At 43.1% G+C, this 13,112-nt stretch overlaps 1 protein-coding gene across 1 annotated transcript in view; it reads right to left on the bottom strand.

Moving 5' to 3' along the window:
- Window positions 1-13,112, bottom strand: part of MFSD2B (MFSD2 lysolipid transporter B, sphingolipid) — a 99,787-nt gene that overhangs the window by 29,196 nt on the left and 57,479 nt on the right. The window contains exons 4-5 of the mRNA XM_056564332.1: window positions 11,615-11,738; window positions 6,846-6,924 (exon numbers count right to left, since the gene is read on the bottom strand). Of these exons, the coding sequence (XP_056420307.1) occupies window positions 6,846-6,924; window positions 11,615-11,738 (203 nt within the window). The remainder of the gene's footprint in view (window positions 1-6,845; window positions 6,925-11,614; window positions 11,739-13,112) is intronic.

Below are 13,112 nucleotides of genomic sequence, written 5' to 3'. Positions count from 1 at the left end.
TCCTTTTTGTTTGAATTTCTCAGACAGTGTTTGTAGATGTGTGTCTCTGTCATCAGGGTTGGTACAGATGCAATGGTACCTGGTAGCTTGACTGTATATGATGCCTATCTTTGTGTGTGAAGGATGGAAACTGGATTTATGTAGATAGATGGATTGGTCTGTTGGTTTTATGTACACAGGCATCTGTAGTGTGTTCCTGTTGATTGTGACAGTAGTGTCCAGGAAGTTCACACTTTCTGTTCACACTTTCACATATCTGCACTAAAAATGAAGCGACACACAACAACAAGACATATAACATTAAAGGAGAAATGCAGTGCTAAACATTTATCTCTCACTGTGCCCGGACTGCAAAAACTAAACTTTAAAGGAAATCTGTCATCAGTGTCACCTGCACTAACCAGTCAGTACCGATAGGTAGTGCAGGGGACCCTGATGACAACGGTACTTACCTTGTCCCAGTCCGTGGTGGGGATCTCTTGTAATCTTCTCCGGTATCTTCACTCCAGGAACCGACTCTGGGCTCAGGCGGAGCTTAATGACGTAACCGCTACTGTTCCCAGGACCCTGCAGAGAGCAGCAGCGGAGCGTCACTAAGCTCCACCCATGCTCCAAGCAGTTGTTGCTTTCTGCAGGGTCCAGGGCAGCAGCGGTTACCTCATTAAGCTCCGCCCATGCCCTAAGCCGGTGCCCGGAGCAAAGATACTGGAGAACATTACAGGAGATCCCCACCACGGACCAGGACAAGGTGAGTACCGTTGTCATCAGTGTCACCTGCACTACCTGTTGGTACCGACAGGTTAGTGCAGGTGACACTGGTGACAGATTTCCTTTAACTCACTTTCCTATGTTCCCCCGTTGCGCCGGTAATGGCGTCCCGTTCCTCCGCCGTTGCTCTGCTATGTGCTTATTAGGCTCGGCACGCCACACTGCGGTCAGCATATCACCAGGCGCAGCAATGTCCCGCCTCAGCCGGTGATAGGCTGAGCGCACTGTCATGTAAGGAGCCCGGGCAGCAGGGGCTCAATGTGGATTTGAGCTTCTTATCGTATTATCAAAACTTTTTATAACCTGTGGTGGATTGTCTTTGCTTTTGCATCTCACTTTGTCCTGCTTAATTACCAGTCTCTCCCCTGCTCCCCCTTTTTCTCACCCTTATCTATGTTGTCTATGTCACTATTTACTATATATACTGTATAAATAGGGACCCACTGACTAGGTGGCCTTGACAAGGTGAGTGAGCTTGTACTTTTTGATCAAAATGTATACAACAACCTGTTAGTTTTTGAATTTATGCTGAGAAGCAAATAGATAAAAATACAAATTGTTGATGTGCAGCTATGTTTCTGTTTCTCTATATTTGTTTTACAATTGTAGTATGTCCCCTCTTTCATAGCCAGCACTCTGCTTCACCCATTCTGCCCAGGCATTTTTAATTAGCAGGAGACTGGGTTCCCTCCTAGCATTCTCCCAGCCCTCTGGCATGGAGCACATGGTAGGTGTTCACATTGGTGTGGTGCTCTGTGGCGGTCATTGTTACTGTGGTGCTTTGTCTGTGGGGTGGAGTGGCCTGGAGCCAGGGGCTTGGTCGGGCAGCAGTGGGGCTGCCTGGCCACTGGGTCACTCCCCCTGTAGGCCTGGTGTCACGGGAGCAGTGCCCGCCGCCTGGTGTTACGCCAGTGTTAGATTAGGGACCCACTCTGAATAGGTGGCGAGTGGGCTTGTACTTTTTTTTTTTTATCAGAATGTATACTAACAATCTGTTAGTTTTTGAATTTATGCTGAAAAGCAAGTAGATAAAAATACAGATTGTGGATGTGCGGCTATGTTTCTGTTTATCTATTTTTGTGTTTATCTATTTTTGTTTTACACACATACACACACACACATATATATATATATATATATATATATACACACAGTCATGGCAGTAATTGTTGCCCCCCCCCCCCCCTCAAAATTTTCAAGAAAATTAAGTATTTCTCACAGAAAAGGATTGCAGTAACACAAGTTTTACTATACACATGATTATTCCCTTTGTGTGTATTGGAACTAAACCAAAAAAAAGAGGAAAAAAAGCTAATTGGACATAATGTCACACCAAACTCCAAAAATGGTCTGGACAAAATTATTGGCACACTTAACTTAATATTTGGTTGCACAACCTTTGGAAAAAATGACTGAAATTAGTCGCTTTCTATAACCATCAATAAGCTTCTTACACCTCTCAGCCGGAATGTTGGACCACTCTTCCTTTACAAACTGCTCTAGGTCTCTCTTATTGGAAGGCGCCTTTTCCCAACAGTAATTTTAAGATCTCTCCACAGGTGTTCAATGGGATTTAGATCTGGACTCATTGCTGGCCACTTCAGAACTCTCCGGCGCTTGTTGCCATCCATTTCTGGGTGCTTTTTAACGTATGTTTGGGGTGATTGTCCTGCTGGAAGACCCATGATCTTGGACGCAAACCCAGCTTTCTGACACTGGGCTGTACAGTGCGACCAAAAGATTTCATGATGCCTTGCACACATTCAAGGCACCCAGTGCCAGAAGCAGCAAAATAACCCCAAAACATAATTCAACCGACACCATATTTAGGTACTGTGTTCTTTTCTTTGTAGGCCTCATTCCATTTTTGGTAAACAGTAGAATGATGTGCTTTACTAAAAAGCTCTATCTTGGTCTCATCTGTCCACAAGACGTTTTCCCAGAAGGATTTTGGCTTACTCAAGTTCATTTTGGCAGATTGTATACTTACTTTTTTATGTCTCTGTGTCAGCAGTGGGGTCCTCCTGGGTCTCCTGCCATAGCTTTTAATTTCATTTAAATGTCAATGGATAGTTTGCGCTGACACTGATGCTCCCTGAGCCTGCAGGACAGCTTGAATATCCTTGGAACTTGTTTGGGGCTGCTTATCCACCATCCGGACTATCCTGGGTTGACACCTTTCATCAATTTTTATTTTCTGTCCACACCCAGGGACATTAGCTACAGTGCCATGGGTTGCAAACTTCTTGATAATGTTGCACACTGTGAACAAAGGCAAATCTAGATCTCTGGAGATGGACTTGTAACCTTGAGATTGTTGATATTTTTCCCCAATTTTGGTTCTCAAGTCCTCAGACAGTTCTCTTCTCCTCTTTCTGTTGTCCATGCTTAGTGTGGCACACACAGTCACACAATGCAAAGACTAAGTGAACTTCTCTCATTTTTATCTGCTTTCAGGTGTGATTTTTATATTGCCCACACCTGTTACTTGCCCCAGGTGAGTTTAAAGGAGCATCACATGCGTGAAACAATCTTACTTTTCCACAATTTTGAAAGGATGCCAATACTTTTGTCCAGCATATTTTTGGAGTCTGGTGTGATTTGTCCAATTTGCTTTTTTTCCTCCCTTTTTTGGTTCAGTTCCAATACACACAAAGGTAAAAAAAAATTAAAATAAATAAAAAACGTGTATAAAAAAAAGGATTACTGCAATCCTTTTTTGTGAGAAATACTTAATTTTCTTGAAAAATTTCAGGGGTGCCAACATTTACGGCTCACTCTCTTGTGTGATGGACTGTTCCCTCGACTGTACCCTAAGCGGTGATTCGACAACTTGGAGCCGGTCCCTCCCTGCGCTACAGTGCAGTTGCGTAAAAACACATATACATAGTCATTCACATGACAAATACATTAGAGGAAAACTATCAAACAGGCAGATAAAGTCAAGAACACAAGACTGGGAAATGGATGAGTCTGCATAGACTCCAGAAACAAACAGGAATATGCAAAGCTGAACTCCACAACAAAAAGGAATATGAACTCAATACCCCAGAGTCCCTCCAGGAAACACAGGAATGTCTTGCTACTAGAACACAATCCCCCAGAGTCCATCAAGGATCACGTGGATATCTTGTTACTAAAGCTCAATTCCCCAGAGTCCCACCAAGGGTCACGGGAATGTCTTGTTACAAAAACTCAGAACACGCATACAAGAAAGACTCACAGTGTGACCACAGACTAAGCTGAAAGAACATACATCCTAACAACCCACAAATGTAACAGACTAAAAAACTAAAATAAACAAAATAATTTCACCATGGCTAAACTCTGATAAAATAAACTATAAATACAAAGTGCATGCTCAAGCAGATTAGGAAGTGTATTGCACAGACATCATAGTAGCATTATAGCACATAATAACCAGCAGCTAGAATGCAGGAGAACTCTGGTATAATTAGACACAACCGGGTTCTCATTCGTTCAGAGCATTAACTATTCCCTATCCAGGGAAAATAGCAAACTGCTCTGAACATACTAGTGTGTGAATACACACCTAAACAGAAAAATACAAAAACAAATAAACAGACATTACAACTCCAACTCTTATCATAGGATCAGGTTCCTCACAGTCTTATTCTGCAGACTGAGTTACACCTCGTCTTAAAGGAGTACTGTAGTGGAATATAACTTATCCCCTATCCAAAGGATAAGTTATAGCTTAAAGGGGGTCTGACTGCTGGGACCCCCTGCGATATCCTGAACGGGGGCTGCAGCAGTCCACAGGAAGCACCGTGCCATCCCCAGCAGGAAGCCGCAGTAGACACTCCCCTCCATGTAGGAGGCGTGTCGGCAGCCGCATCATGTGAGAACGGAATGCCCCCTTCCTGCGGACTGCTACGGCCCCGATAGGAGATCACAGGGGGTCCACGCATTCGGACCCCCTGCGATCTATAACTTATCCCCTATCCGAAATATTCCACAAAAATTTTCCTTTCAACTCGGTCTTCAGCACCTGTGCAGATTTTGACCATACTAAATACCTGTACTCACCAGGAAGGGAATGAGAGACCCCACTACTAACCATGTTTTTATTCCTTAAAAGTCCAGAAATGGAAAAAAACTTTACCAAAGTCCTCAGAAGCTTTTGTCTGCTAGGAATTCAACCAATTCTGGATTCCTAATATCTCACCCAGCTTTCTCTGCATTTCCTAAAACCTGGTAGAAACATACGAAAGGTACCATGGGGAAATATAGCAATCTCTAGCCGCCATATCTGTCACTGTCTCACCATATATAGAGGTGAAACTCCAAAAATTTGAATATCGTGCAAAGTTCATTTATTTCAGTAATGCAACCTAAAAGGTAAAACTCATATATGAGAGAGACTCATTACATGCAAAGTAAGATAGTTCAAGCTGTGATTTGTCATAATTGTGATGATTATGGCTTACAGCTCATGAAAACCACAAAGCCCCCCCAATTACTATGACTTGGGGAGCCATGTCATCTGCTGGTGTTGGTCACTGTGCTTCATTAAGTCCAGGGCCAACGCATCCATCTACCAGGAGATTTTGGAGCATGCTTCCTTTTAACCTTTTAAGGATGCCGGGCGTATGCATACGCCCTGCATCCCGAGTCCTTAAGGATGTGGGGCGTATGCATACGCCCGTGGGAATTCCGGTCCCCGCCGATAGCCGGTTGGGGACCGGTCCGGGATGCCTGCTGAAATCATTCAGCAGGCATCCCGGCACATCGCTGAGGGGGGGTTCTGAGACCCCCCCCCCCCCCATGTCGGCAATCGCAGAAAATCGCATGTCAATTCAGACATGCGATTTTCTGCTATTCCAGGCTGATCGGGTCTCTAGTGACCCGATCACCCAGAAAATAGGGATGATCGGAACTGTCAGTGAGAGCCCTGATCATCCTGAGGGATAGGAGCGAGGTCGCAGTGCTGCGATCTCCTCCTATCCCCTGCCAGAACTGATTCTGACCAATGGCAGGGCCCACCGCTGGATGTTGAGGGGAACTTGGGGAGAAGATGGAGGCCGGTACCTGGAGGAGAAGATGCCTGGGGACCCCCAATCGTCGCTGGAGACTGCTGGATCCTGGCTCAGGTAGGAAAACTACGGTGGGGGGGGGGGGGAATGAAAGTGAAAGTAAAGTGTTCTTTACTGTGGCAACCACTAGGAAGGCCAAACTGCAACTCCCAGCATGCCCAGACAGCCAAAGGCACTCTGGACATGCTGGGAGTTGTAGTTTTTCAACATCTGGAGGGTCACAGTTTGGAGACCACTATTACAGTGGTGCCCAAATGGTAGCCCTCCAGATGTTGCCAAACTACAACTCTCAGCATGCCTAGACTGCCCAGGCATGCTGGGAGTTGTAGTTCTGTAACATCTGTCCCTTCAGATTTTGCAATTTTCATGACATTTTTGAAAATTGCTGCTCTACTTTGAAGCCCTCTAATTTTTTCAAAAAGCAAAAATATGTCCATTTTATGATGCCAACATGGACATATTGTATTTGTGAATAAAAATAAAATTTATTTGGAATATCCATTTTCCTTACAAGTAGAGAGCTTCAAAGTTAGAAAAATGCAAACTTTGCTAAATTTTCATGAAATTTGGGGATTTTTCACCGAAAAACAATGCAAGTAACTCAAAATAAACTATGTCACGAAAAAACAATCTCAGAATCAGAATATTCAGTAAAAACTTTTCGAGTTATTAATTCGTAAAGCGACGGTGGTCAGAATTGCGAAAAAGGGCTCAGTCCTTAAGGTGAAAAAGGGCTGCGTCCTTAAGGGGTTAAGTTGCAAATGAACTTTTGCACAATATAAAAAATTTTTTTAGTTTTACCTGTAAGACAAAGAAGGATAAAATATGGATCTTAATATGAACATCATCTTATAGAAGGGATAACAATATGGCAATAAGACATTTGGAGGTTTGTGATTTGCCGGTGAGGTGAGTTTTCAGTTTCACTCATCTATAACCTTAGTATCAAACATAGAATCAATTTTAGGATATTTCAGATTTTTCAGCCTGGATGATATAATTCATTTATGTTACACTTACGGTATGCTGTTGCTGAATCCCTTTCTGTCTGGTCTGTGCTAAGGAACATGGTCATCGTTGTATATGGCACATGGTATATCTATAGGGGAAAAATCATCATTAAAATTTAATTTCTACAGTAGGATTACCGGTAGCTATGTTCCCACACAGTATTTTGAGTCATAAAATAAAAATAGTCATTTGTTTAATACTGAGTTCCTTAAAACTGAATGGATTAATGGCTAGCAATTCCGATTTAGTAAAATTTGGAACTCAAAATACAGACCAAAAAATTTAGCATGCACATAGTCCCTTGATACATTACATTTTATGGGATCACACGAGGCCGAGAACTCTGCTGCATCATTTGGTCACCTACAAAATGCTGTATAATCAATGGAGGGTCATGCGACAGCTGCAATGATTCCAACATGGGGAAGTGTTCTCGCTTGGAAACACTGTGATCATATGATTTAAGGTGATGCCACCATCTTAGGGCAGTTCCAGTATAACCAGTTATCGCTATGGAGACCAAGCCTAAAAGGCTGATTTTTACTGAATTTTTAAGATACAAAATAAACATGAAATAAACAAACAAAACGCAATGTTATATTAATAACTGCCTCAGTTCCTCTAAATATTAAGTGCCGAGTAGAAGTCTCCAACCAGTTCCTTAGTATAGTGTCACAATACCTACTGGGACACTAAGCCTCAGGCTTGTCCATGAGTCATGGACAAGAGATGACTCATGGACAAGGCTGCATGAGCAGACACACCAATCATCTTCCACCACCACAAGGAGGGACACGCCCCCTTCCCCTGAGAGGATTTTTAACACTGTGTACTAATCAAAAGAGGGATTTTTTTCATAAATATAGGTGATGGGGCCATAAAAAATAGATGTACATGGTCAGGATTAGGGACTGAGTAACATAATCATTTTTTTTATTTTTTTATGGCATTTGACATGTACGCTTTAAGGGGTTACTGTAGAAAAAATAAGAATAACTTGGAGGAGATAATCACAGACTATCTAACATAAATCTGTCAGTTGAGGGTTTTATTGTTGATCATCAGTATAATCCGCAACAATTACACATTTCCTACAGATTTTGACTTTTCCATTGAAGTCAATAGGGTAAATTCTAATTAAATTTGCAGAGTTTCTATTTTAGAAACTGACATGCTTTGAATTTAAAATCTGCACCACAGGAGAATTTATGTGCAGATGTTACATTACCTGCTGCTGCCAGCGGGGCTGGGACTCGCATCGCAGGATGTGCCCGCATGCGAGCCCCAGTCCGTCACTCACCTAGTGCTTCTCCTGCCCTAGCCTCTGCATCACTGCTCCAGCGCGCGTGTCCCCGTCCCCTAGGGCGCGCGCTCCGGAGCTTTAAGATTTAAAGGGCCAATGCGCTCATTAGTGTAATTTACCTGTGGCTCATTTATATATTCCTCCATCCTCCTAACTTCCCTGCCAGATCTTTGTTGCCTTGAGCCTGAGAGAAAGCATTCCTGTTCCTGCCTTGCTGTGTATCTGATCCTTCCCCTTGTGACCCGACCTTGCTCCTCTGCCACCTGCCTATTGACCTCCTGCTACGTCCTGACTGCGCAACCGTGCCGCCAGCCTTGACCTTCTGCTATCCAGACTACGAGCTGCCTTACCCCTCCTGTGCCTCACATCTCCTCAGCCGCCTGTGTGGTCGAGCTGTGCCAGGGGTAGCGACCTGGGTGCCGACTGCCGCAGAAAGTCCATCCCGCTTTGCGGCGGGCTCTGGTGAAAATCAGCGGCTCCTTAGACTCTGCTCCCTGGTACGGTCCGAGTCATCTGCCACACAGGTCCAGCGGATCCACATCCACCGGGGTTCCTGTCTTCTGAAACGTGACTGTTACAGCAGAATTTTAATGCAGCATGTGAGACTTCTACAAATCCCATTCACTTTGTACCCCGCTACTGTAATAGGCTGCAGATTATTTGCGCATAAAGGTGCAAAGCCATAAAAGTCTATGGGGCTGTCCTATGAAGCTGGACGGGGATCGCTACGAGCTGGGGAGTGAAGACAGCTCCGGTAAACTTCTCCATGCTTGCTCTAATGGTCGGTGGGGGTCTCAGCTATGAGATCCTGACCAATCAAAATTTTTGACATGTCTCTGTGACATGCCAAGTGACTTGTACAGTCAAAAGAAAATGGATTCTGCTGTATGGAATGCACCAGAATCAATTTCTAGCATTAGTTTAACATATACATTTTTATGCTATTAACCCCTTAAGGACCGAGGATTTTTCCATTTTTGTTTTTTCCTCCTTGCCTTTAAAAAATCATAACTCTTTCAATTTTGTACCTAAAAATCCATATGATGGATTATTTTTTGCGCCACCAATTCTACTTTGTAATGATGTCAGTCATTTTGCCCAAAAATCTACGGCGAAACGGAAAAAAAATCATTGTGAGACAAAATTGAAAAAAACCCCGCTGTTTTGTAAATTTTGGGGGCTTCCGTTTCTAGGCAGTACATTTTCCGGTAAAAATGACACCTTATCTTTATTCTGTAGGTCCATACGATTAAAATGATACCCTACTTATATAGGTTTGATTTTGTCGTACTTCTGGAGAAAATCATAACTACATGCAGGAAAATTAATACGTTTAAAATTGTCATCTTCTGACCCCTATAATTTTTTTTTTTTGCACCTATGGGGCGGTATGAGGGCTCATTTTTTGCGCCGTGATCTGAAGTTTTTAGCGGTACCATTTTTGCATTGATAGGACTTATTGATCATTCATTTTTTCATGATATAAAAAGTTACCAAAAATGCACTATTTTGGACTTTGGAATTTTTTTGCGCGTACGCCATTGACCGTGTGGTTTAATTAACGATATATTTTTATAATTCACACATTTCCTCACGCGGCGATACCATATATGTTTATTTTTATTTACACTGTGGTTTTTTTATGGGAAAAGGGGGGTGATTCAAACTTTTAATAGGGAAGGGGTTAAATGATCTTTATTCACTTTTTTTTTTCACTTTTTTTTGCAGTGTTATAGCTCCCATAGGGACCTATAACACTGCACACACTGATCTTTCACATTGATCACTGGTTTCTCATAAGAAACCAGTGATCAACGATTCTGCCGCTTGACTGCTCATGCCTGGATCTAAGGCACTGAGCAGTCATTTGGCGATCGGACAGCGAGGAGGCAGGTAGGGGCCCTCCTGCTGTCCTGTAAGCTGTTCGGGATGCCGCGATTTCGCTGTGGCTATCCCGAACAGCCCACTGAGCTAACCAGCATACTTTTACTTTCGACGCGGCGTTCAACTTTGAACGCCGTGTCTAAAGGGTTAATACCGCGCGGCACCGCAATCAATGCCGCGCGCTATTAGCCACGGGTCCCGGCCATTGTTAGAGGCCGTTATAGATCGGGAGCGGACATATGACGTTCCAGTACGCCATGTGTCCTTAAGGAGTTAAAAATAATTAAAATGTATGTTGAAAGTAAACACAATAGCAGTGTGAACCCAGCCTAACAATATTAACTAATTCTACAATACATGTAATATTAAGAAATATGTTGGTCACAGGCCTTTAGCCGTAACCAGCTGACCATCTTTGTATGACCATACAAGCAGCGAGCCCTATAACGCATCCCGCATGTCATTTTGGGGAAACTAACAGATGCAACAATGTGTGAACTCAGGCATGTGATTCAAGCAAATCCCCATTAGATGGCACCAAAGTCCTTCACAAAGTCAGCATGAATTCACATGCATGGAGAATAAGCTGAACTTTTATTTTTTACATACAATATTATATAGAATGTTGTATTTCTTATTTTTTACTATACATACACTTTACCTTTAGCATTGCAGGATGATGAGAAACTCTATTTGTCTGTTACATTTATTATTTGTCTGTTTTCATGGTTACCCTTATTTTCCTTTAGGGACATCAGCTTTGTGAGGAGCTCTGTCGCTGAGTTTGTCTAAATCAGTGGTCCCCAAACTGTGGCCCTCCAGATGTTGCAAAACTACAATTCCCAGCATGCCTGGACAGCCGTTGGCCACAGTTTAGGGACCACTGGTCTAAATTACCGGACTTTAGCAAAGAAAAAAATACTGCAAGCAGTAACATTTTCTCCGCTAAAACAACTGACGCACCCCATACAAAGTTAATGAGACCCGTCGTGACCCAACAGTGTCAGTTGTGCTCCAACCCGTTCAGGGTCTGTTCAGCGGAAGTAAAAAAAATCTGAACGGACATCAAATGGAACGGAGCACAACGGTGATGTGAACTTAAAGGGGTTATCCAGGGGAAAACATTTTTTTTTATATATCAACTGGCTCCAGAAAGTTAAACAGATTTGTAAATGACTTCTTTTAAAAAATCTTAATCCTTTCAGTACTTATGAGCTTCTGAAGTTAAGTTTGTTCTTTTCTGTCTAAGTGCTCTCTGATTACATGTGTCTCGGAAACTGCCCAGTTTAGAAGAGGTTTTCTATGGGGATTTGCTTCTAAACTGGGCGTTTCCCAAGACACGTGTCATCAGAGAGAACTTAGACAGAAAAGAACAACCTTAACTTTAGAAGCTCCTAAGTACTGAAAGGATTAAGATTTTTTAAAAGAAGTAATTTACAAATCTGTTTAACTTTCTGGAGCCAGTTGAAATATAAAAAAATAAAGTTTTTTCCTGGATAACCCCTTTAACCATAAATCATAAAACTTTTCAAAGTTTTATGACCAAGGCCTGTAAATGAATGTAATGGATGTTATACTGTAAGATACTCACCGTGCTTAGTGCTTGAAAGGAACAATAAAACAGCAAATACCAACAGACTCTTCCGGTAACAAAGGGAGGAACGAACCACAAGAAGAAATAAGAGAGCACGAGAAATGGAGTGCACCCCAAAATCCTGAAACACAGGCAGAGAGAGAGATCAACAGACTTATAAATCTCTTATAACAGGTTACATTATATTCTAATAACTATGGCCGGGAACCAGAGACAAAGGTAACAAAGAAAGATACCAGCCACAATAAAAGCAGCAAAGGTATACACCCAAGAAAACAGCAACAAAGATGAACAGCATCAGACAAGGAGACCAAGGATAGGGGCAAATGAGTGAACACCAAACACTGTGGTAACAAAGATGCACATCGGGGTAGGGGCACCAAAGATGGCTATCTGGGACAAAGAAAACAAAGATGGGCACCAGACATAGCAGCAAGAAACCAAGAAAGCAGGGACAGGGGTATCAAGCACTGATACCTGGACAAGGGCAACAAAGACTGGCATCATGGGACAAGAACAAGAACCACAAAGTTACTGTGTTGCAGAACTGTGTGGAAAGCCTTGTGGGGTGTAGGTTAGTTGGGGTGTTGCTGTTCTTGATACTGAAAGGGCGCTGTTAACCCTTGTCACTCGTGACGCCAGGGTGAGGGTTAAAACTTTGTAGTGATGCTGGGCCTATCGCCACCCTTCCCAAGAGCGATAGGCGTGTGTGAAATAAATAGATTGTCCACAGCAGTGCTGAACTTAAAACTTGCGGAATCTTTACTGAAGATTTTCTGTATTTGCAATAACGGTAACAGTCCAGATAACAGAGTCTATTGAAACAGCACAGCAGTGATTGACAGATGCTTAGGACCGGAAAGTTCGCTTTAGCTTTAGAGCAGTGTTTCCCAACCAGTGTGCCTCCAGCTGTTGCAAAACTACAATTCCCAGCATGCCCGGACAGCCTTTGGCTGTCCGGGCATGCTGGGAGTTGTAGTTTTGCAACAGCTGGAGGCACACTGGTTGGGAAACACTGCTTTAGAGGATTGTATTTGCATAGATCCGCCGGATTTAGGGGTTTGATTAGGTCCGGAGATCTTGGTAGAGATCTGAGGTAGCAGAGAATTGTATGAACTATCCGTCTCTAGCGCAGGCGTAGGCCACAAGGCTTTGGCCTAGTAATTGTCTTGTAAGCTCCGGAGGTCCTACCTCGTCCAGGGTCAGCAACCCAAGAGCGAAGAGAGCGATCAAGATGGCGCAGCTCCCTTCTATGGGCAGGGGCTGGCCGGTTTGGATTGGTCCAATCCGTGGTCACTCACCGTTACATTGCATTGTGGGTGATCACATGTCATGAGAACCTTTGGGGACCTCACCACAAGGTAACGTATGAAATACGGTACCAAGACACCACATTACTAATAAAGAACAGCCAATTGTGAAAGTCATTGCAAAACGCCTCTTCTTGTGCAGAGTAATGTAATAGATCAATAAGAAGCTGCACCATCTCAGTCAG

The sequence above is a fragment of the Hyla sarda genome, chromosome 3 (assembly GCF_029499605.1).
Source record: "Hyla sarda isolate aHylSar1 chromosome 3, aHylSar1.hap1, whole genome shotgun sequence".
Taxonomy (NCBI): domain Eukaryota; kingdom Metazoa; phylum Chordata; class Amphibia; order Anura; family Hylidae; genus Hyla; species Hyla sarda.
This window is presented reverse-complemented; position numbering and strand designations above follow the sequence as displayed.